General features: G+C 43.3%; 3 protein-coding genes across 4 annotated transcripts; 1 reads left to right on the plus strand and 2 right to left on the minus strand.

The window, feature by feature from the left end:
- The first annotated feature begins 247 nt into the window (after positions 1 to 247).
- Positions 248 to 5009, plus strand: LOC135496204 (uncharacterized protein K02A2.6-like). Of its 2 annotated transcripts, XM_064785383.1 has the most exons (2): positions 248 to 4192; positions 4241 to 5009. In XM_064785383.1, the coding sequence occupies exons 1-2, from the start codon at positions 278 to 280 to the stop codon at positions 4427 to 4429; spliced, it is 4104 nt and encodes a 1367-aa protein (XP_064641453.1). In that variant the 5' UTR covers positions 248 to 277; the 3' UTR covers positions 4430 to 5009. The 2 variants fall into 2 exon arrangements, with proteins under 2 accessions (XP_064641453.1, XP_064641451.1); XM_064785381.1 differs by having other exon boundaries at positions 248 to 5009.
- An 8787-nt stretch (positions 5010 to 13796) lies between these two features.
- LOC135496116 (uncharacterized) lies at positions 13797 to 15809 on the minus strand. Its single transcript, XM_064785252.1, has one exon. The coding sequence runs from the start codon at positions 15807 to 15809 to the stop codon at positions 13797 to 13799; it is 2013 nt and encodes a 670-aa protein (XP_064641322.1).
- Positions 15810 to 24174: 8365 nt separating this feature from the next.
- Positions 24175 to 25862, minus strand: LOC135496117 (uncharacterized). The gene is made up of 4 exons (XM_064785254.1): positions 25660 to 25862; positions 24870 to 25059; positions 24586 to 24697; positions 24175 to 24422 (listed from the first exon to the last, which is right to left on the minus strand). The coding sequence occupies exons 1-4, from the start codon at positions 25860 to 25862 to the stop codon at positions 24175 to 24177; spliced, it is 753 nt and encodes a 250-aa protein (XP_064641324.1).
- Between the last annotated feature and the right edge of the window lie 169 nt (positions 25863 to 26031).

Here is a 26031-nt window from a genome sequence, read left to right on the forward strand (position 1 = left end):
TTGAGCGCGTAAATACCACGAAAGGGTTAAATTTATCTATTAATAGAATATTCAACTAAGATTGCCGTCATGTTGATGCACCGCCTGACCATGCTCCACACATAGATAACGCATGCGCAGTAGCAGCATCTTAAATGGAGAATTGGTCACGTGAGGGTCTGGGCGGCGATCATCAAAGCGGGTCCCACGAGCGACCAAAAGGTTCCCAGCAGCGATCGCGCTCTCCGAACCCTGATCGTGCATCGTATCGTAGCTTCGGGATAACCTTTCAATCATCATGTCGATAAAACCCAAGCTAGCAGAGTTGGAACATTTCCCTCTTGAGCCTAAAGAAACGGCAGCCTCCCGTTGGGAGCAATATACCAAGCGTTTTGATAACTTTTTAGTTGCAACCAATATCACCAATCAAATCCGCCAGAGGGCAATGTTGTTGCACTGTGTGGGCGAGGAACTGTTCACGATATTCGAAAATATCCCTGATCGAGGCGCTGCTGATGATTATGCTGCGTGCAAGAATGCAATCAAAGCATATTTTCAACCAGCCAAGAACGTTGAATTCGAAACCTACAGCTTTCGTCAGGCTCGGCAAAAGCCGGATGAATCGACTGACCAGTATCATGTTCGGCTCCGAAAACTGAGCATTCATTGTGAGTTTCATGATGTGGATCGTGAGATTAAATCGCAGATCGTACAAACTTGTCGTGACTCTGAAGTTCGTCAAAAGGCTTTGCGGGACCCCAACCTCACCTTACAGCAACTCTTAGCCTATGCTAGGGCTAGAGAGGCTAGCGGGGTTCAGGCCAAGGCTATGGTTGATGGACACGAAACCGTTATCAAGAAAGTGGAGTCACAGAACAATCGATCGAAACCAAAAAAGTTTGTACCCAAAGCAAAACCGAAGTCGAAAGACTTAACTTGTGGCTTGTGTGGGGGACCGTACCCTCATGAGAACGAATGCCCTGCAAAGGGGAAAAGCTGCAATAACTGTGGTATCATGAACCATTATGCTAGGGTTTGCCGGAAATCGAAACAGGCAAAACAGGGAACTCAGGCTGGTCAATCAGCAAAACCGAGATTCAGCCAAAGGCACAAGCAGCATCATGTTGGTGATGACGATACGTACGGTTACAGCAATAATCAGAACCGGCCTTGGGAGGACACTTACAACTTGTTCAATACGGAGTCCGAGGATCCAAACAAGTTCCCTAAGCGTAGAAAGCAGGCATGGGCAGAGTCGCCTATCACGCCATATACCGTCGATGCTATAATCAATGGCGTGAACATAACGTTTGAAGTCGACACCGGGGCTTCAAAAACCATTGTGAGTCAGGATGAGTTCGATAGACTGCGCACAGGGACAGAAACTTTAAATCTTGAACCAGCTTCGGTGAAGTTACGTACGTATACTGGTGAAGAATTTCGACCATCAGGCATGTGTGTAGTTCCTGTTACGTACGAGGACCAACAGGCGGAGCTGTCTCTCCTAGTCGTGCCCGGAGATCGTCCAAATCTGCTAGGACGAGACTGGATGTCAAAATTGTGTCTGAAGTGGCAAACAATTTTCGAGACTCATTCTGTGCATGAGAAGATAAATCAGCGCATCAGTGAAATAAAAGTTGTGTTGTCGAAGTATCGCGACTTGTTTAAACCAGGCCTAGGCAAGGTCAAAACCAAGGCAAAACTACATATCGATCCAAACGTAGTACCGGTATTTCATAAAGCGCGTCCAGTACCGTATGCACTTCTCGAGGCAATTGATAAGGAACTTGACAGATTGTTAGCTCTGGGTATCATTGAACCTGTGGCTCAATCCGACTGGGCTGCACCGATCGTGCCTGTTCGTAAACCAAATGGGCAAGTTCGTATCTGTGGTGATTTTAAACTCACTGTCAATCAGGCTACCAGGGGGAACCAATACCCAATACCAAAGATAGCTGATCTGTATGCTAAGTTGGCCGGAGGGCAGACCTTTACCAAGATTGATATGTCGGATGCCTACCTACAGATGGAGCTAGACGATGCTTCGAAAGAACTAGTAGTTATCAACACACACCGTGGGTTATTTCGCTATAACCGTCTAGCGTTCGGCATTTCTTCCGCCCCTGGCATCTTTCAGAGAACAATGGACAATCTATTACAAGGACTTGATCATGTCGTTGTGTACCTCGACGATATCTTAGTTACGGGCAAGACCGCTCAGGAACACCTGGCTAATCTCGAGAAAGTTCTGAAACGGCTGCTAGACGCAGGGTGGCGGTTAAGAGAAGAGAAATGTACATTCAATGCTGATGCTGTTGTGTACCTGGGTCACCGCATTGATAAGGATGGCTTGCATCCTGTCCCCGAAAAGGTTGAGGCCATTGTCAAGGCACCACCACCGGAGAACATCCAACAACTGCAGGCATATCTCGGAATGCTGAACTATTATGAACGGTTCTTGAGAAATCGTGCAACCGTGTTGGAACCATTACATGAACTCTTGCGCAAGAAAGGGTCCTGGCATTGGGGTCCTGATCAGCAGAAAGCTTTTGTGGTTTCTAAGGAACTGTTACAATCATCGAAAATCCTTGTGCATTATGATCCAGCAAAGGAGATAATCGTAGCTCCAGACGCGTCACCTTACGGACTTGGTGCGGTATTGTCTCATCCTGGTGAAATCAAAGGACAGGACCGACCTGTCGCGTATGCTTCACGTTCCTTATCGTCTGCTGAACGCAACTACTCGCAACTGGAAAAGGAGGCGTTAGCGTTGATTTTTGCGGTCAAAAAGTGGCACCAGTACTTATGGGGAAGAACTTTTACCTTGTTGACGGATCATAAACCGTTAGTAGGTTTGTTGCATCAAGACAAACCAATACCACCAACGGCCGCACTGCGCATACAAAGGTGGGCTCTAACTCTGTCCGCATATGACTATAAAATCGTCTATCGTCCAGGGCAACAGAATGGTAACGCGGATGGCCTAAGTCGACTACCAGCGTCGCCCCCACCAGCTTCTCCACCACCGGCAGAGTTCATTCATGCATTGGATCAGATTGACACCACTGTCGTTACGCACACCATGATCGCCACCTGGACCAACAGACATCCTGTGTTGGCCAATGTTCGAAAGTTCATCCTTTCAGGATGGCCTAAGCGGGTTGATAAGCAATATCAGCCATATTTCTATCGTAGAAATGAACTAACTCTACACGAGGGTTGTATCTTGTGGGGTGCTCGGGTCATCGTGCCTCCACAAGGTCATCGTCAGCTCCTGGAGGAGTTGCACTTGGCACATCCAGGCATGGTCAGGATGAAAAAACTGGCTCGATCATATATCTGGTGGCCAAACTTGGATGAGGACATTGAGCAGAAAGTGAAAGATTGTCAGAGTTGTCAACAGCATGTGAAGAAACCAACCGCCGCTCCGCTTCACCCATGGGAATGGCCTGGTAAACCATGGTTCCGTCTTCATATCGATTTCGCTGGACCATATGAGGGAAAAATGATTCTCATCATTGCAGACGCACATACCAAGTATATCGATGCTCATGTGCTCAACTCTGCAACGTCGTTGAACACTATTGGCAAACTGAAAGCAACATTTGCAGTGCACGGATTACCGCATATTATCGTTTCGGACAATGGTTCGAATTTCACTAGTCAAGAGTTCCGGGACTTCTGCAAGAGTAACGGAATACGTCATATCTTAACAGCACCCTATCACCCGGCCAGTAATGGGCTCGCTGAACGCGCTGTTCAGACTATCAAGAGTGGACTGTCAAAGTCATCGAAATCGCAATCGCTGGAATCTCGTCTCCTGGAGGTTCTTTTCCGTTATCGTATAACGCCCCATGCTACCACTGGCATGGCACCATGTGAGCTCCTCATGCATCGTCAGCTTCGCTCTAGATTGGATTTGGCAGTACCAGACCTGTCATCATCTGTGTTACGTGGTCAAACTGCCATGAAATCGCGTCATGATACGAAGGCTAAAGCCAGGGAATTTAGCGTTGGTGACGCAGTTTTCGCTAAGAACTTTGCTGATCGTGGTCTGAACTGGTATCCGGGACGCATCACATCAAGATCAGGACCGGTATCATACACTATTCGTTTGAAGGATGGTCGCGTGTGGCGCCGCCATCAGGATGCTATACGTCTCAACGAGGCACAGGAGGACACATCGGTTGAACACGAGACACAACCACCGCAGGTTGTGCCAACTCAACAACGGGATGAAATCGTGTCACAACCACCGCAGGTTGTGCCCATTCCACAACGGGAGGAAATTCAGGGAAATCCGAGAGATTCCGATTCTGTGGTCACTAGGACACCGCAGGCTGCTACTCCACCAGTAGTTGCCCCACCTTCGCCATCTGCTGGACCGCCACAGCAACCTCTTCGTAGGTCCAGTCGGGTCAGCCATCCGCCAGATAGGCTTGACCTGTAGCGCTAATCAATAGGCGTCTAAGGTGTAGGCGGATCGCTGCCTTAGTATGTCAATCCTTTGTTAATTCTGCGCTGCGAGTGTGGCTCTTGACATTCATTCAATATGAGTACCTAATCATTCTTATGTTGAACTTGTAATTGCATATGGATATTGTGTGTTCCATTTTCATTATTGTTCAGTTGAGTTAAGCAATCGTTTATAACTGAGTAATTGTAGTGTTGGTATTCCAGATAATTATACTTACCTCCAGCAGTGAGCAGATTTACTGTGTACTGAATATTGTGTTAGCACATTCGAGTGTAAATCAAATCCTATAGACAATTGGATTATTTAGAGACTATGTGTATAGACTTATCCTAGTCAGTGGGTTTCCAGTTACAGTGTTATTAGGTTTTGATCAAGCTCACGTATCATGGACTGGCATCTTCTGGGGGTGAGGAATGTTGGATACTGTGTTATGTTACACCCTGTATAATAATATCAGTAGTGGTCGCACAAATGTGCTTGTGTTGTAGCCATCTTGGGCTTGTCACAACTTCCGGTATAATCACCAATAAACCAGTTTATTGTTGTTATGAAATCCATCTATAGTTCCTAAATCTGATATCTTCCAAGGATCAAGACATGACAGGGGGGGGGGGGGGGGGCAATTTTGTGTACGTACATTTCTACGAGGGGGGGGGCAGATTTTTCATTGGGAATTAACGTCAATCATTAAATGGTGGATATTTTATAATTATGAATAAATATACCGAGCAGAGACGATCGAAAAACCAACAGTTTACATGATTGTGTACCTTCGCAAGTGGTAGGCATTATTTAAGGAGCTGTAGAGGCATGTCCCTAAAATATGCCGTGTGACGTCAGTTCATGCATATTCATGAAGTTGTGACCTATATAACACGCATGCGCAGTGATGTACTTGCGGGAAAGTTAATAATGGCCGAAATGACAGACTGATGGGCAGAGACCTGTATTCATCAACGACCGGAATATCAAAATGTCAAGTTGTGGCAAATACATGGCTGGGATGGACCAAAGTGGAATTAATTCTCAATCTGTGGTTGATTCTTAATCTACAGAGTCAGGCCATCACAGAAATATGCTTTTTGATAATATATTTAAGAAAATGTGGTCTCACTGGTCAGTTTAGAACTTGTACTTTGACAGGGCCATATCAATGCGCCAGTGACGTTTTGATGGATATGGTGTACGGAAATCTTTTTTTCTCAGGCAATCGGTATTGGAATTTTTTAAAACTTTATTATGCTATTGGCAAAGGGTTCTTCTTGACACATATAAAATTTTGTGCAGATTGATTGGTCCAATGAGTATTTTTTTTACCAAAACCTATGCACAACAATGTACACGTAATGTACACATGTTTTAATAGAGGACTCTGGCCTGATGTCAAGGAGTCTGTATGTTTATTTAAACTGTGTCTTCAGGCTTCCTGTTTAAGAGACTGAGAGGAAAAATCTCACCCCCAAAACTTTTCATCGGATGTGTAATATACTGTTAGAGATCATGCTCGGGGGGGGGGGGGTTGGATCAGCCCACGATGTGATCGAGGAGTAAGGCATTAGTATAATGATATAGAGCAGGACTTTTTCAAGTTGAAAATGATAATAATGCAGTAAGTCTTTGTAAATTGGGACTACATCATATTGATTGGTGGCACTGAGGGGAATTTACAGTAGGGATGGTGTTTTTTTCTGAACTTGTAGGAAATGATAATTATGTTCTGTTTGAGTTGGGTGACTTTTCTTTTGCAGGCTTGAGTACCAGTAGACCCTACTTCGAGTAGAGTACCTACCTTTTCTGCATCATATATGTCTTGAAAAGTTCAAACAAAATTAGTGGTGATCCGGATACAACATTTGTCTCATAAATGCTTTGAAACATTGAACAATAAACGTACATACCACTGTAGTTATATAAATGCCAACATTTATTATTTCATTTTTCTTTCACCGGTGACCTGGGCTGTACGGCGGCCGAGAGAGGACATGAAAAAAATAAAATTTATCTCGTAGTCCGACTTTTATCTCGTACTACGACTTAGTGACTCGCATGTCTGCGACTTTCTATCCCGTACTACGACTTTTTATCTCGCACTACGACTTAGTAACTCGTATTACATCGTGAATCAGCTCCATCATGTCCATTCCGCAAGACCTTCATGATATCCGCCTTTTGTTACCTTGGCTGCGATTGGGTAAAGAAGTCGCAGACGTGCGAGATAAAAAGTCGTAGTACGAGATAAAAAGTCGCAGTTGTGCGAGATAAAAAGTCGCAGACGTACGAGTTATTAAGTCGTAGTACGAGATAGAAAGTCGTAGTACGAGATAAAAAGTCGCAGATATGCGAGATAAAAAGTCGTAGTACGAGATAAAAAGTCGTAGTACGAGATAGAAAGTCGTAGTACGAGATAGAAAGTCGCAGACGTGCTAAGTCGTAGTACGAGATAAAAGTCGTACTAAGAGATAAATTTTATTTTTTACATGTCCTCTCTCGGCCGCCGTAGGGCTGCCATCTGCCTTGATTGGAGGAATCAGCTTGCACTTCTTTATTCGAGCATCCGCATGCCACTCTACTAGTTGTAGATTCGGCTCTGAGGAATATTTAGGGATAGATGAATAGATCTGGTCTGATCAGCCTCATAGCAGCCGGGCCTCATAGGCCTGTAGGCTTGCCGATTGTTAAAAAAAGGTTTAATTTGCTTGGCATTCATTTCCCCTTTATAATTTAATTCCAAGATACTTCTAATTACTACTATCTTATTGGAAAATTTTCCTACCGGCCTCTACAGCTCCTTAAATAATGCCTACCTTCGCAAATCGACCTTATAGAGGTTCTTCACTGACGTCACATGATGCCCTTAATACTTCCACTGAACCAGTCCCTTCCCTGGGCCCCAGCATAACGACGCAGCGCAATGAATTAGAGTCTGCTACCTGTACTATTGTGCTGGACTGACTGGCAATGAGTCCAAATATTTCTTTGGAATTCCATTGGAAATCAAGGAAATGACAGAAAGTGTTTTTTCATGAAGTGTCAGGTTTCTTGTGTTCTTTAAATTAGCTTTTATACACATGGTGAACTCATGTCGAAAAGACTCTTTCATGCTGGTGAAAAAAGGTCGAATTCTGACCATGTAGCCCTTGCAGCAGAAGTGAATTTCTGTCGAATCACTTGAAATCCTGGGGTGAAAAATTGTCAAAATCTTTCTGAGCGTCGAATTGGTGTCGAATGCCTGACCAGGTTGGGGGGGGGGGGGCATAGGGTCCTGATTGACTGCTGCATTAGCGATATGATGTTGGTGTAATTGACGGAACTCACATCCAGATCCAAATGCCTCATGATAACGAGGCGGATTACGTAAACCGCTTTCGATACTAATAAATTTCTTATATCTCTTTCTCCCGTCGGGTCAAATTCGGTTGCCTGGCGCAATTCTTTTTGAGAAAAGCCATTCTCCTAGCTGTATTGGCCTGTACAGATTCAACTCACGGTAGTGAATGATCCTAACAGAATACTACTAGGCCTATTTTTGTATTGATGACCTCTCCAGACATCATTATGCAAGCACCCTGCCTAAATTTAGCCAACATTGATTTGTGACAGCAATTTCTACTGACTGGGAGTTATTGCATAAAAGGTATCATCGTGAAACTGACCAAATTTGGAGGTAAGGAAAAAGCATGGGCCTAAGGATAAATTCGTTCATAGGTATTACCTTAAATAGGTTATATGCATCCCACTTAAGTAATTTCCTTTGCTCGGAAATCTTAGGCCACCTTAAGTGAAAAACTAAGTTAAGGGCTAAGAAGTTTTATACATATGGGCCCTGCCTAAAATTAACACTGGAGAAAATCATTATTAGATACCAGCATTAGTGTGATAATACACATGGCGGCGCATGGTGGCAAGCAGGGGTGATATCCTCCTGTTCAGGTAAACCCAATGCTCAAGTTGTCCCCCTTTAAAGGACCATTGGCATTATTATTTCAGTATGTTCTTCTGGTTCATCAGTAAACTATTTTTTCTGAACGTGTTTGATGCTTTTCAATTTTATAGTAGAAAAACGCACCAGTGCATTCTTCCGCGTGGAAAGAGTCCATGCGTGGAGAGCCAACTCATCGGATTCAACATCGGAAAAGTGTGATAATTCCGTCAGATTTGGGATATTTTCTTTTTGTGTGCAATTTGTTGATGGAAACTACTTATGTAGAATGGGACTGGGAGGTGACTGGGCAGCCGACAGCTAGGTATTAGTGCGATTAATAATGCCAATGGTCCTCTGGTTAAGGCTACTGTTTACCAGCAGTGTACATTTGCAACATAACGATGTATTTCAGCAGTAACCGTTAGCAATAATCATAAGAGAAGCGGGAAAACATTGTGTCCTTCGCATATTGTGAAAGTTGAACAGCCAGCAGCTAGTTTCGGCGGTTTTTAAGGTCGATCTATATATATATACTAATGAGTGGCGCAAAACTGCCCAACTTCAACTCGTGATAATTCATTGATAATCAGGATTCCAAAAAAATTATGGTACGGTACGTTACGTATAAAGCATCTAGGTAAACTTTCCTCCTAAAAAACTGGATCGTATATCTGGATTACCCAGAAATATGACATTTTTTTTAAGATAAAAAAATCACCTTGATCAATTTTATGTCAATATGCTATGTTTCATCGATTGCACATTTCCATTTTCAAAATTTGAAAAATATTTTTAAAAAGTGGAGAATAACTGCTCGACTTTTTAAAACTTTATCATTCACGTCGGTTTGTTTATTATTTACAACACGAGCCCACTGGTGTGCGTTCGAAATATTATGCGCAAAACAGCGGACCATTGAACACCAAGGCATATAATTGCTGTCACATTAAAATCGGCGAGCAGTGTCTAGACAATTAATAACTCACACAACGTAGTGAGTGTAATGGTTACGTATGTGTATAAAGTGTAAACAAAATTCATATATCCATCATGTCCATCGAATCTGAAAAAATTTGTGCAGACCCATGACAGTTCCGGTTCCGGTACAGTTTGTTGCATTCCATACGGGCCGCGCTGGCTGATCCTGCTTTCACGACGCACCGCAACCACAGTTACCATGATTCCCGTTGTTGACGCAATTATTTCATGACGTCATGAGCCATTGACCAATCACGCAAGTAGATTTATTCACACCGGCGCCACTGTCTTGAAGTGTATCTAAAAATCGTCTGCTAGAACATACAGGACAACAACGTCGGCGGAGACAGTTGTGACATTTCAATTTTCATTGCATAGAGATTTGACGGACTGATTTGGAAATTCCATTCCAACCATGCAACTGTTTCAGAAATGAGAAAAAGCTCCTGGGTGTCATGACATGCATGGTGTGTCTTGCCTCTGCATTTTTGTACTCAGGCATGTCAGAGGGTTTTCAATTTTCATATCATTGAAGAAATAATTCAGTCCAATCTACAAGTATATCAATCACATCATTTGTTTAAAAATCGTCTGCTAGGACATACAGGACAACGTCGGTGGAGACAGTTGTGACATTTCAATTTTCATTGCATAGAGATTTGACGGACTGATTTGGAAATTCCATTCCAACCATGCAACTGTTTCAGAAATGAGAAAAAGCTCCTGGGTGTCATGACATGCATTCAATTATTATTTCACCACAAAGAGCTGCTTCTTCCAGCAGATATGAGACAGCTACCGGGGCGGGGACTATTTCTTTATGGGGCCTTATTGTTCAGCGTCTCCAAAAAATTCTATTTTTAGAGTCCAATGGGGGGGGGGTTGGGGGGGGCCTTCCCCCCAATGTACTGACTAAAACCTGTCACTTTCAGAGAACGGGGGAGGGGGTTTGGGGGACTCATCCCCCAATGTACTGGCTATATATGTCAGAAGGACAGTTGTTTGAGTTCACTAGAGATTGCTTTTTACATATTAACTCACACAACGTAGTGAGTGTAATGGTTACGTGTGTATAAAGTGTAAACAAAATTCATATATCCATCATGTCCATCGAATCTGAAAAAATTTGTGCAGACCCATGACAATTCTGGTTCCGGTACAGTTTGTCGCATTCCATACGGGCCACGCTTGCCGATCCTGCTTTCACGACGCACCGCAACCACAGTTACCATGATTCCCATTGTTTCCTTCCTCGTGACGCAATTATTTCATGACGTCATGAGCCATTGACCATTCACGCAAGTAGATTTATTCACACCGGCGCCACTGTCCTGAAGTGCGGGTGTGGGACATCATGTATCTAAAAATCGTATGCAAGAACGTACAGGACAACAACGTCGGCGGAGACAGTTGTGACATTTCATTGCAGACGAAGTAAACGTCCTCTTCTTCTCGATTTACGTACTTTACTTCAAAAAAGTCAGTTTTAACACTACTAAATCCAGATCCAGTCACGTGATTTCTAGTAACTGCCAAATTCGACCCAGTGCCGGTGTAACATCTGTGGTTGTTCCCCATGTTTCAGTGTTTCCAAACAATAGGCAGCTAGAGAGACCATGACTTTTCAATAGGGGGGATACACAGAAATACTCGTCAATCTATTTTTGAGCGTTCCCAAACAATGAGGGGAAACACTCAAAAACAGAAACACTCAAAAACATTACACCGGAACTGTGAAGTAATGATGTAGGTCACGTGGTCAGAGTGCAGGAGTTCCCGTACCGCCTGGCTATCCGATTTAGCATCTAACGTTCCGGAATGACATCAGCGCCTCTAGTGTCAAGATCGTAAATTTGCCATTCTTGATTTTGGCGCCAAACGAATCCAAAAAAACGCGTTCAAACAATTAAGAATATATCAGCTACAAAAATTCGTTATTAACTAACTGGTGAAGAAACATACACAATAATATCTAGGCTAGCAGGTGGAAAATTCAATTATTATTTCACCACAAAGAGCTGCTTCTTTCAGCAGATATGAGACAGCTACCGGGGCGGGGACTATTTCTTTATGGGGCCTTATTGTTCAGCGTCTCCAAGGAATTCTATTTTTAGAGTCCAATGGGGGGGGGGGGGGGGGGGGGGGGGGGCTTCCCCCCAATGTACTGACTAAAACCTGTCACTTTCAGAGAACGGGGGAGGGGGTTTGGGGGACTCATCCCCAATGTACTGGCTATATACGTCAGACGGACGGGGGTTTGGGGGGCTCCCCCATGTCAAACAGTTGTGTGAGTTCACTAGAGATTGCTCTTTACATATTATTCATTATGTTACACTCCAATGGATAGCTAGGAATGTGCTTGTCTTGGGGAAAAGCACTTGACTATGGATCGACCTTTGATTCAGATAATAATAAGAAACACTGTTTCGATGAACATCCACTTTTCCACGACAAATCGATCTGTTCCGTTAAAAACTGATATTTATTGCTCAACACAAAATAATTTTACATCGTTCGTTCAGCGCTCGTTGTTGCAGACACTACTACTATAAAACCTCTGTCCTCGCCGGACGTCCTCAAGTCACAACCTAATGTCCTTCAACTCATTCTCCCCCCCCCCCCCCGATAAGCTTGCTAATCGAGTACCAATCTCAGCTTCCATCCTTGACTACTCTTAGACGCCCCCAATTGGCATGTCCAAAAACTAAATTATACTTTGCGCAACAATTAAGTATCATAATGATTCAAATATTTCAGTACACTGAGCCCATGTTAATAGTAGATCAATATTAACCCTGTAATGGTTAAAGCGGAACAAAACAATAACTTTTGATTGGCTAACCCAATCCCTCTTTGGGTAGAGCACAAATTAGACTTTATCCATCTCAGACGTTGAGGTTTGCGGAGTAAATTGGCCATGTTTACCCACAGTCTTTATCAGTCCAAGAGTCCGTTTGCATGGTAACTCGCACAATATTCCTATAATGAATACTCGCACAATATTCCTATAATGAATATTTCCACAATATTCCGATTATGAATATTTTTACTCGAAAACACATTGCCATAACCGATTTTTCACTACTAGTACTATAGTTATTTCCGCACTATAATCCACTGAATGTCTGATTATCACACACACACAGTGCAGTCAATTTAACTCTTTCAAACCCAAATGACCTGGTTTCTGTTAGAGAATGCCCTTAATTCATAGGCTGTTCCAATTTGTCATCATAAACGCTATTAAAAAAAACCCAACCAAACTGCATGAATGTGCAGAAAATCTGATGGAACAGAAACCCGAGGCAGTTGAGCTTGGAGTTGTTAAATTAACATGCACAAAACTGATAAATTGTTCCATGCCCTATAGGCCGTTTTGAATCACGATGAATGTCTTTGAAATGTCATATAATCACGATGATTGTCTTTGAAATGTCATATGATGGACGTCGGATCTCCTGTGATTGGATTCTTGCTGTTTGTCAGTAACCCATGACAAGGGGGGCTTACGGGTGCTATTCCTTGCCCAAAAGCGCCCCGTGAGGCTGGCTAAGGGGAGGGTCGCCTTACTTTCGAACCTCAGCAGACTGACCAAATTGGGTGATCAAGCCAAAATGGAGTTCTGCTTGCTACCCTTCTTGATCTTCAAGACATCCTTCATTCGGTTGGTCCTCTAGGATGTAGATTCCTCCCTCGTCCTCGATGCCCTTGTGTCCTCCTGTATGCAGTAAGTCCAATTTTTAAATCCTCACCGTCCTCAATGACCTATCCTCAGATTATTTACAGCAGATTATGAAATATGATAGCCCAGGAGACCCTTAATGATTCCTAGGTCCCTTGGAATGTTCTAAATTGTCCTTAGCGCTTACATCTAAGGGGGCACAACCTTGAAATTGGCCTCAGGAATTCATTGTCTCCAATCTTGACTTTTGCGACGCGGACATGATCATCCTTGCCAGGTAGGACCTCCAAAATCCTGCCCAGAGGCCATTGTCCCCTCGGTGTATTTGGGCTAACTACCACAACCAGGTCTCCTGATTCAAGATCCTTCATTTCTTCCCTCCATTTGGCTCTTGGGTGCAACATTGGCAGCCACTCCTTCAGCCATCTCTCCCAGACATGCTTAATCAGCTGCTGAACTACCCGCCATCTTCTGCGTGGATTGAACTTGATGCTGTCCACTGCTTCTGGGGCAAACTGACCCCCAACCTGACCAAACAAAAAGTGATTCGGGGTCAACGGCGGTGTGTCCTGTGAGTCTGCTGCCTGGTATGTAAGAGGGCGGGAATTCAGCAAGGCCTCGGCTCCTGAGATGGCTGTAGCTAACTCCTCATCATTAATGTCAGCTTTTCCGAGGACCGCGTAGATTGCCTTTTTTGCTGATTTTATGAGCGATTCATGCACTCCTCCAAAGTGAGGACCCAATGGTGGATTGAAGTACTATTTGACTCCCCTCCGTGCTGTTGCGCGGCTGATCTTGTCTTGATCCAAATTTTCTACTAGGTCGTTCAGCTCCTTGTTCCCAGCGACAAAATTGGTACCGTTGTCCGATGTGACCTCTTCGGGAACTCCGCGCCTGTTTACCATGCGATTAAAGGCATTTAGAAAGGAGTCAGTATCAAGTCCGTAGGCCATTTCTAAGTGCACAGCCCGTGAGGCCATGCAAGTGAAGAGACAGAGATATCTCTTTAACTGTACCCTTCCGCGCAGCTGTTTTGTGATGAATGGCCCTCCAAAGTCCACAGAGGTTCTTGTAAATGCACGAACTGATGTCTTTAATCTGGTCTTGGGTAGAGGAGCCATTATCTGAGTTGCAACTTTGCATTTTCTCCGTCCGCATTCATTGCAGTCTCTTTCCCAATCTCGAATTTCTTCTCGCCCAGCAACAATCCAAAATCGACTTGATAAAGCTGCCAAGGTCTGGTTTACTCCTGTGATGTGACCACCTTGCTCGTGGTAGCTTTTTACAATCAACTTGGTGACGTGATCTTTTCGTGGTGGAATGACTGGGTGTCTGGTGTCAAATGACAAGAATTCTGCGTGCTTGAGACGGCCATTACAGCGTATGACACCTTCATCGTCTATTCTTGGAAAAAGACTGAGGATTTTGCTTGACTTTCCGATTGGCTTTCCTTCTGTCATCGCCCAGTACTCTCCTGGGAAGGCTTTTTTCTGACTTTCGCTAATGATGATATTCTGAACTTGCTGTAGCTCGTCTGGCGTCAACTCCCCTGTCTGACGCTCCTCTCTTTTTCGCCGAGAGTTCTCTAAGAAGCGGTATACCCATGCCTGTACTCGGCAAAGCCGGTGCCAACTTGAATAACGTAATGGATCGAGACGCCATTCTGGGACTATGGTCTCATCATCCTGCTGTTCATTCAATGGCACCGTGACCAGGGTCCTTTCTCCCTTCTTCAATTCACTCTTATCGATGTTCTTGCTTTCACAGCGGTTGATCGGCCAGTCATCTTTCTCCTTCACCAGAAACTCTGGGCCACTCCACCAAAGGCTATCATTCATGTCCTGAACTTTGGCACCTCTTGAAAGGATATCAGCTGGATTGTCTTTAGTCGGCACATGTCGCCACTGGTACGGGTTGCTCTGCCGATGGATTTCACCAATCCGATTCGCTACAAACGGCTTAAATTCACGACTGCGACCTCTAATGCACCATAATGTATTGAGGCTATCGGTCCAGTAAGTGACATCTTTCAATGGGATATCCAAAACTAAGCAAATTGCATTTGTCAGTCGCAATCCAACGATCGCCCCCATCAGCTCCAGTCGTGGTATGCTGCATGAAACCAGTGGTGCTACCTTAGATTTAGATGCGATAATTCTCACAATCACCTGGCCACCCTCATAACATGTCCGCATGTATGTGATGCCACCGTAAGCGTCCTGTGATGCATCGACGAAGGTGTGGATTTCTTGGCTGACCGGACATTCCGCATCGCAGGAGCGCAGGCATCTTGGTATTTTCACCTGCTGCAGGTTGTCCAGGTCCGTGAACCAGCATCTCAGCTTTTCTCCTATTTCGCCGAGGTTTTGATCATCCCAGTCAACTCCAAGAGTCCAAAATTCCTGCATAAAAATCTTTGCTCTGATTATCAAGGGTGAAAGAAAGCCCATTGGGTCGAATATTGTCGCTATCTTTCGCAAGAAGTTACGCTTTGTGACAATGAAGTCCTCTTCTGGTGGGACACAACGGAAAGTGAAAACGTCTTCGCTCGCCATCCACATGACTCCTAGCGTCTTTACTGATGGTAACTGACCCTCATCTAGACTTATCTCAGAAGCTCTGTCTTCCACAGGGATTTTCTCAAGTACTGCTTTTGAATTTGAAACCCATTTTCGGGCATGCATCCCCGCCTTGTCCCACAGAACAGATAACTCTTCATAAAGCTGTACTCCGATATCATCGTTATGAATTGAATCTAAGCCATCATCCATATATGTCGATTTTAATACTGTTTCTGAGGCTAATGGGAGCTCCGTGCTGTGTCGTCTAGCATGCTCCTGTGTCACAAACTGCGCGAGAAAAGGAGACGAGTTGACACCAAAGACCACTCTCGTAAATTCATACTCCTTCGACTTTATAGATGACTCCTTTTTTATCTTTTATAAAATCACCGCTTTCGTCTTCCCCAGGTTTAATTTGAGTTCATGTGGTGGCATACCGGAAGGATTGAGAGAATCGCTAGATATTGGATGTTGGTTCTAAATACAGTAGAATAAAACCATCAGCCGATACCCAGTTTAACGTAAGTTTGCCTACCCAGAGGTGAGATCTTGACTCACAGTTTCGATGCAAGATGGACTGCGGTCGCTCAGCAGAGAGATACCGAAAGAACCAACTAAAATACTCGATATATGTTTCATGATTTTGTTGGGATAATTTTACAGAGAGGGGGATTAACTTGATAGCCACAGGTATCCGCGATGACCGCATTAGGATTGAATTAGCCCCGGTGAAACATCTGTGGTTGTTCCCCATGTGTCAGTGTTTCCAAACAATAGGCAGCTAGAGAGACCACGACTTTTCAATAGGGGGGATACACAGAAAAACTTGTCAATCTATTTTTGAGCGTTCCCAAACAATGAGGGGAAACACTCAAAAACAGAAACACTCAAATGTCCTCCGTCTCCTCAATGTCCGTTTAGCTCCAAAGCAACGAGGTCTGTCCTCTTCGTCTCGCATGGTGGCCGGGTTCGTATAGCGCGGGACGAGCAGGACAGGACAACTCTCCAATCCTAGTCTTTGACTGCTCATCTTAGCTAAAATTATGACGCGAATTGCCTCGACTCGTCGCCACATTTCAGGGGTCCCGTCTCCTCAATGTCCGTTTAGCTCCAAAGCAACGAAGTCTGTCCTCTTCGTCTCGCATGGTGACCGGGTTCGTATAGCTTGGGAAGAGGAGGACAGGACAACTCTCTTGCGCCACCCTTTTCCTGATGGAAGGGTGGATATTTTGACATGCACATGAAGAAAGAATAACTCATACGACGTATTTGTGACATGAAAAAACACTTTTATTTCTGTTGTTTTTTCACACCGTTTCGTTAGATTTTTCTTCATGCATAACATTTTTATATGCTTAAAGACCCATGCGCGTCCGACCTCGTGACAAAAATGCAGTTTTAGACATGCTTATGCATTTTTATTCTGTTTCCCCGATTGGGTTTTTGATGACGATAGCACATGTACATTGTATGTGTGCCCTGGCTGAGCGTTTGCTTGGCTCACTATATGGAGGAATACATCTTCTTCTTAATGCTCTTGGTCTACGTGCATGTTCACCGCTCGAGTATACGCGTTTTATTTTTATAAACGCCATATAGAATGCTTGATATATTCCGATTTTAAAATCAACACTCAATGGAAGATGCCTGCCGTACATGGCGCATTTTGCTATGTTTTTCGGGAGAAGTTCACCCGCCATGAAAATAGTTGTCTCAAGTTGGCTATGCTTATAATATAAAGTTGGTCGGCATTTTCCATTGACCTTTGTTATACAAGAGTATACCTTTCTTATGAAGGTCTATAAGAGTATACAATGGCCTATATATATTTGCATTCAATATTTTTGTGTTTTAATAAGCACCATTATAATGAAACTGATGATGAAGCTACTGTTATTCTGAGTCTAGAATGCAGCAATGAAGGATGTCTGATGCGGCGTTGCTTTTTCCTAGTACGCTCCGATGTTTTGCGGGAACAATCTCCCGATCTTTAGCGCGACAATTTTAGCGTCTGATCGACTGCATCCTTCACAACAGCAAAGGTAAGAAACATTTCATTTTCTTCATTGGTCTTACTCTTTTGACATTTACATAAGTTGCATAGTAAGCAATGAAACCTATATCGGGGTTTCAGATGAGCTCTAAATAAACCGTTAAAAACCACACGCGTGCAACTATCTAATTCGTTAATAATTTTTTTTAGGAAATTGCTAATCAGTTCGTCAGAAAAAAAAATACTCAATTTAAAAATCTTTACTTGCTCGCGTATGGTCTTTACATGCATTTAGCCAACAAGTTCTACAAATAATATTCATTTTACAAGAAGAGATACACATTATTAATGGATACATGATGTGCTTGTTATATATGCTGTCAGTCTGCCCCTTACAATATCTCTTTTAAGCTTTTTGCGATGTGGAAATGGAGGAAACTGGAATCGAACACTGGTTTATGATCAGCGGCAAATGTTTTTGTCACAAAATTGTTCACCATTTCATCGTTTTCGTTCAAACGATTCTTATCGAAACTGTTCACTATATCCCGCATGGTGTGGCTTCCACATTTTTGGAAAATATTGTAAATAACGTGTTGTCCACAAACTGTACTGAGTGGGTTTTGGATCATGCGTGTATTTCGCCTGTAATGTTTTCTTGTGCCTAGAAAATCGTAGAATGTTGATACAGCTGGCAAAAAGCCGTACGGATCATTATATTCGGGTATTTGATTTCGAGAGAAGTAAAAGCCAATCCAATGTTTGCCTGGAACGGAAGCGATGTCCGTATTCACAACGTATGCACATGGTTTATACACACCCTCGGTGTCTTCTATTATCTCGCTGAAGTATTGGGGAGAAAACCTGAATATTTTCCGTTATACTAAACTTCGCAAAATATTCACAAACTCCACAAACTCCCAATACTTTCCCAAAACTTCCCACAACTGAAAAAGATTTGTTGCCCGCGACCATTATCACTCGCACTAATGGTAGTTCCAGGCGACTAGGGTCACCATACTATAAACGAAATTGGCACAATTGGCTATCCGGGATCAGACAAATATAAGGCTAAAAACCATTTTAACAACTATAGATTTATTTATGAAAATAACCAGTTGAAATAACAAACATCCGATGAGTTATTGCGGTTGAACATCAATATAAATTTACATTTGATCAATACCCGATAGAACCGTCATCTCATCTTGGGCTTCAATATTGGAAACAAAATTAACACGCCGTACCAGCATATCGGTATGATCGATTGACCGTGGACTATTTGACTATTTTGAAATGACATGGGGCAAAGAGTTGAATGTGGCGTACGTCTTAAAATCTGACTCCACCTTTTGTGTGAGCGCAACAGATGAAGCTAATCTATGAGCCAATGCCGACGGCTCTTTTAAACATTGCTCTCGGCTGTAGAGTTGTCCCCTGAACGGGACAGTTCAATGTTCCTACCGTGCCAGGGTAGATTACAGATCTATTGCACGAATAAACATAGCCATAACCACACCATAACCAAGCGGTATGACATGGCCATCATTACCACATCTCAATTACAGTTGTCAGTTAGGCCTAGAATCACTAGGTCTATTGTTTGAATTCACTCGCCTTCTTAAGTCAACCACAACTGATCATGATAGTCTAGGCTTGGGTGTCCAATCTAAAAAATTCTATTGAATACCATGGTTGGATGACCAAAGTCAGAACTGTGTTGGAACATTCCGGAACAGTCCAGCTATTGTTTCGAACAGTGCGGTGCAGAAAGTACAGTGCCTGGAACTGTGATTGTAGCATTCATTCATGATGGCTCGAGCGGACAGGGTCACTGAAGCTGAAATTCGTGCATACGAAGAAGAAACACAAGAATTTGGTAACGATGCAGCAAGGATCGCAGCGCACCTTGGAGGCCAAGAACAACTGACTCCCCATGCTCGGCGTATTTATGCCTCAGGAAATCTCCAGCCAATCAGAAACAGGTTGAAGAGTGTCAGACGCCGAATCGCGCAGAGAGATGCAGTTGCAGGACATCTTCCCCCGATCCCAATCGTAGGGATGCCAGGTTTGCATATGACCTGGAGAAGGTCATCAATCCCCAAGCATTGCAGGTAGATAAAACTTCACATCTGCCTATTTTTTAAGTACTTGCTTTGTTTTTTCATTGTTCTTCATGTTAGTTTCAAATACAATTTTCTCACAATTTCAATACTTTACAGTTGTCACAATTAATACTTTACAGTATCTACATTGGCTGCTGCATGATTCTAAAAAATTTGTGTGAAAAGAAAAATGCTATTTTCAGGATCTCATGGTAAACGCAGAGACAAGAGAGGCAGCAGACCCCGTCGCCAGACCTCTCGATGACCAGGATGATGACCAAGACAATAATCTGCCTGAAGACGAACCACAACCAGGTCAAGCAAACAATGGACAAAATGACCCACAAAATCCACCACCAGATGAAGAGGAACCAGGTCCAGCGAATCATGATGCCCAAAACCAAGTTCCAAGGTGAGTTTATTATAGAAACGTTTTTGTTCCTTGTTATTTTTTTCATTAGCCTATCGGTATTTACCATTTTTGGAAATTAAAATCTAGGTCTTTCCATACAAAAACGTCAAAGCATATTTCCGAATTAAAAGCATAATTCAGCAATTTATTCACAGTTATTATGTACACAGAGATAAATCATGAAACAATGAACAGCAGAGTGATGAGTTTCTAGAAAGTTTTCAATCTATCTATCACTGTCCATTTCCAGAGGAGGGTTACGGCAACTGCAGGTCCAGAACCAAATCCTACTGCAGCAGTTAATGCGTCAATTCCTGGAAAGGCTTGACAACAATCGGGAGTTGTCTGGTCTGATGACACGCTACTTCAGGAGGTTGGATGCTGGAAGGGAAGATGGTGATGAGAATCCTTCATAAACTTTATCTACTGGTCAATTCTATGGCAGAACAATCGGGAGTTGTCTGGTCTGATGACACGCTACTTCAGGAGGTTGGATGCTGGAAGGGAAGATGGTGATGAGAATCTTTCATAAACTTTATCTACTGGTCAATTCTATGGCAGAACAATCGGGAGTTGTCTGGTCTGATGACACGCTACTTCAGGAGGTTGGATGCTGGAAGGGAAGATGGTGATGAGAATCTTTCATAAACTTTATCTACTGGTCAATTCTATGGCAGAACAATCGGGAGTTGTCTGGTCTGATGACACGCTACTTCAGGAGGTTGGATGCTGGAAGGGAAGATGGTGATGAGAATCTTTCATAAACTTTATCTACTGGGCAATTCTATGGCAGAGAATGAATATTCAGAAATTGAATTGTGGTAGAAATATATACTGCCTGATTGAATATGACAAAAGTTTGCTATGATTTTAATTATGTAGCTTTGCTTTACTGTATATTTTATGAGATAAAAGAAATATCTTCTTTAAAAACAACAATCCTTGTTTCTTTATTGTTATCAATTGTATGCTACTATGTTTCTGTCCAAACTTGGTTGCTGCATCTTTAGACTATACATACCGCTACCACATTCCACAGGATTCAACCAAGTAGAACATTCTTCACTCGCAGTGCAGCTCGTCGCCTATTCCTTGGGCAGAGGTACATCCAAAAATCGATGGAATTGTCTTGCGTCGGTGACGGCAACGAACTCCTGCTGAACGGAAGATCTTTATATCATGCAACGCGTGTTCTACTCTCACTCTTGCAGCACGAACTTCTCGTCCATGTTGTCGGGCTGTCACAAGTAGGGGCGCCTCGTTGGGATAACCCTGATCTGCTTGGACATTAACACCCTCGGGAACATTAAATGGGTGCATCAACCTAAAAAACATTAATCAGATTATTCAAAAGTTAGGATGGTGTTCTGTATCATTACTTTTGACAATCGCGGATTTGGTTCTGTCATTAGATATCTAAAAAATGTCGATGCCGGTGTGCAAGGGATAGTAGTCCTAGGGCTGATAGTCCGTGTAACAATAGCCCGCATTGCTAAATGTTTTGGTTAGGGTTAGCGGTACAATATATCATGCCGCTTAATTGATCAAATACAATGCTACCGGACTATGACTCCAGGGGGACTATATCCGCTGTCACACCGGGTCTGGCATTTTAGCCAATGAGGAACCTAACTCAATTCCTCAACAGGTGTCGCTGCTTAAAGCTGTTAACATTATTGAATTGAAAGGGACATTCAAGTCCTTATCAATTTCCCACACAAAAGACATCCATTATATAGGACTGATTACTCTGTGCTGCTGCCTCTATCACAGTTATGATCCCCGTTGTTCGATGCGAGCACCGAACAAAATGCTTGAGATCGCGTTGGCGTTTTGGGGTCTTTGCGAAAACTATATTAGGGTGTTTTCGCAACCTCACGCGAAACGCCTATGTGAACGCCTATGTTCACGCACGTAGGCGTTCACGTAGGTTCTGTTTATTTGTTTTCGCACTAGCGCTCGTGTACGTGTACGTGTACGTTTACGTGAAAGTTGAACGGTATGCTCTTTTGTGGGGAATAGGCATTCATGTTAAACATCTTACGCAATTAAGGCGTGCACTCTTTGATAACGATGTCCGATTCTCGGACCCAAGGAGAAATTGCACATTCATGTATTATACATGACATACTGGTAGCAAGAAAATGGCTGTGTATAACATGCCGATAGAAAACGTGCTGCAACTTGCCGTTGTGCTTGAGGACGACGGGCTACTTTTGGCAGCAGCTGAGAACAAGAAGTCGAGATCAACCTACAACTCGGAAACCCTGCTGTTTGACCTGGAAAACCAAACAGACGGAGAAAACAAGGCAATGTTTAGGTTTTCCAAGGAAGAGATCTGTAGACTTGCCGAAGCTCTTAGAGTTCCAGACAAGATAGTACTCCGCAATCGTGGAGTAACGAATGTAAGTCGGTACTTTCATGCCTATTTTCCGACACTGTTCTTAGACAAACATACACTCAGTTGGCTGTTAAACATGACACACATTCAGGAATGAGAGCGGCAAAGCCATCAGTGGAGCAATGCCGTTTTTTGTAGTCTGTTTTCACTTAAAGAGTATCATTACTGAATGACCACTAACAAAGCTACCATAGGGACAGGGACATCGAAAAGGTCGGAATGGCTTCTAAGCAATTATTTGCTTTTTTAGGGTGTTGAAGCTACATGTGTTCTTCTGAGGCGGCTGGCTTATCCAAACCGTCTGTGTGACCTGGAGGGGGTGTTCGGAAGGCCTGCAAGTACACTATCGCTGATTTTTACTTACATGGTATGTTTTGATGTTGCAAACTTGTTAGTCTAACAGATGCTTCCTATATACATAATATAAGACACCTCGTGGCCGATATAAAAGAGACTGACACGAGAGCACGTACAACACCAGGTGAACCTTTTTCATTCTTAGTGTATGTATTTAGCATGACCGACGGATTTTACACTGTATGGGCAATACAACCCCAAGCCGCGTTAAAAATATCTAAAACTTGTCCGGTGTTTTATTTTCAGGTTGACCACTTGTGCACAACATTCGGTCATCTCCTGTCGAACCTCAACCAGCCTTGGCTTGATGCACAGCACATCCAGACATATGCGGAGGCGGTGGAGGCGAAGGGTGCTCCACTTAGTCATTGCTGGGGATTCCTGGATGGAACCGTCCGTCCCATCTGTCGGCCGGTACAGTTTCAGAGAGTGTGCTACAACGGCCATAAGAGAGTTCATGCACTCAAATTTCAATCGATCATGCTGCCCAATGGACTGATTGGCAATTTGTTTGGGCCAGTTGAAGGAAGAAGACATGATTGTGCCTTGCTCCGAATGAGCGGGCTTTTGCCGCAGTTGCAGGCCTTGGATTTTACCGATCAGGACGGAAATCCATACTACTTGTATGGCGACACAGCCTACCCTATTCGGCGCTGCCTGATAAAGCCGTTCAAGGGAGCGAATTTGACGGAGGAACAAGTTGAATTCAACAGAGGCATGTCGAGCGTTAGGGAATATGTAGAGTGGGGGTTCGGGAACATAGTGCAAGAATTTGCTTTTTTAGATTTTAAAAAAAACCAAAAGGTCTTTTTGCAGCCGGTCGCAAACATGTATTTGGTTGGAGCGCTCCTGACAAACTGCCACACCTGTATTTATGGCAACACCACATCCATGTTCTTCCAGTGTAATCCACCGTCACTCGAGGAGTATTTGCGACCGGTGTGATAGAATCAAATGCCCTCCCTTTCCTGATGCCCGCCTGTATTGTTCGTCTTCGGATTAAGGGTCTTGGCCTCTCTGGAGGCCTATTGAGTGGTGCCGTGTTCTATTGTTGAGGGCATTTAATATCAGGGGGCATCTGATTCTGTTACACCGGCTCCACTTCTACATGTACATTGTAATGTGAAATGTCAAGAATACTTTAACACCAGAATGCTGCTGGAAGCCATTGGATTTGTAAATATATATTATATGTAAAATACATGTAAGCCCTTAAAAAAGAATAAAAAATCAATGAACGTTGTTAGTTGCAAGCATGTAATTTCATTTCATTCTACATGTACATGAAATTGTATAGATCTCTTGAGTCACTTTTTCGCCAGGCAGTCACGCATCATCTGCATATATACTTGTTTTTCTTCTTTCTCCATTTCCAATCTTTGCTCCCGTTCCTTTCGTTCCATTTGGAACTTGGCTGCCTGCAATTTCAGCTCCTCCTTCTTTAGTTCCAATTCCTCCTTCTTTAACTTAGTTTCCTCATTTTTAATCTCTGCATCCTGGCCTAGTTTTTCGGCGAGGTAGTCTGTCAAAGACGTTGTTGATCTCCTTTTCGCACCTGAAATAAGGATTAAACCTGATAAGGATTAAACCTGGTATTTATAACTAATATTTGGCCAGTTATTTGAGGGGTAGGACATCCGTATTTGAGGTGAGACCAAAAGTTGGGTAAACGTTTTGGAAGTCTGCTATTACCCCCGTTCAACATTCAGTTTTCTTACACTGACAAGATCGTGAAGGCTCGCCACCTCGTCCCCTGGGCTTAAGGGGCGAGATGGGCAGGTAGTTCGCCATATTGTAAACGACCATCAACCCCGTCGAGCGGGAAATACCCTTGGAACGAGGTTGGAAGATTCGCTCTGCTAAAACATGACTAACATCGTCCACGGCAGTACTTAGGGTTCACTAACTTCTTGACACCACAAGATTTGTGGAACTGTTTTGCGGCCTTGTTTTGTATTCTGCTTTCTCTCAATACATACATAAAATACAAGCGTAGACATACCTTTGGCTTTGCCCTCTGTTGCAGCTTGCCGAATCGCTTTTCCGGCTTCCTCCAACTGTTTTTCTTTTCATCCTTTGATGGCGCATCCGTTACGGCTTGTAACGCTTTAGCCGCTTCCCGCTCATCAGCCATGGTTACCATTTCACCCAGGAGTTGTTTTCTTTCATCGTACTCTTCAGCTGTACCAGAGCTAAAAGGCGAATGAAGCTTGAACATATCAATAAAGTCGACCCGATTGGTCAGGAGCCTCCGCTTTTTGGGACTAATGACTTGGCCCAACAAAACACTTCCATGCGCATAGAATATTGACAGAAAGCAGAAACTTGTTTTAGTTTGAAGTTGGCGAGTACTTCAAATTGACAGTTTTTTGGTTAGGAGATAATTTACAATGGATGTTGGCCCAAAATACCATGGACATCATACTGTAGGAGAGAATAGCATGCGCGGACATATTTTGGGACACGCCATAATTTGTAGGCCTAACCATAAAGTCATCGCATTATGCGGAGAATGTGAAATGTGATCTGGTTTTGTAATACCGCAGGCAAGTAACCTCCTCTCGATAGGCCCGAAGTTTAGACCATCCGTTATGAATGATGACCACTGTGAATACTGATTATCTTTCCTCAACGCAATTGGTTAGAAGTTCCATTGGGGCGGAAACTGATCTTAGAAGGTTGGGCTATGGCAACGTAAACTCCAAGTCTAATCTTTAAGTTAATTTTTGGACAAGGCATGGACAGAAAAATAACCTTGCGTTCAAACATTTTAAAAAAGTGGAAATACTTACGATTTTATGGAGTCTAGCTCCTCTTTTTTAAACATCTTTACCAGGCGCTCACATCGCTCTTTTACACATCTTGCTGTGAGCATACCGAAATGGTCCACCACTTCTTTGGTCTTCTTTTTCTCCTTCACCCAAGTGTTAAGAGCTGCTGCTATTGTTTCCCATCTATTTGCATCACCATCTACCGCCACAGCTTCCCGCAACATTGCGATATCCAGCGCAGGAAAAAAACGGACGAATTTTTACTCATAATTGCTCCTGAAATGAAAACAAAGCAAAATAAAGGTTGCAGGCATCTCATGTGTGGATGAAGTATCTAAACTAATAGCATGTAGTCTGTCTACCTAATATCCAGATTGCTTGAGTCGCGGTGCA

The sequence above is a fragment of the Lineus longissimus genome, chromosome 11 (genome assembly GCF_910592395.1).
Source record: "Lineus longissimus chromosome 11, tnLinLong1.2, whole genome shotgun sequence".
Taxonomy (NCBI): domain Eukaryota; kingdom Metazoa; phylum Nemertea; class Pilidiophora; order Heteronemertea; family Lineidae; genus Lineus; species Lineus longissimus.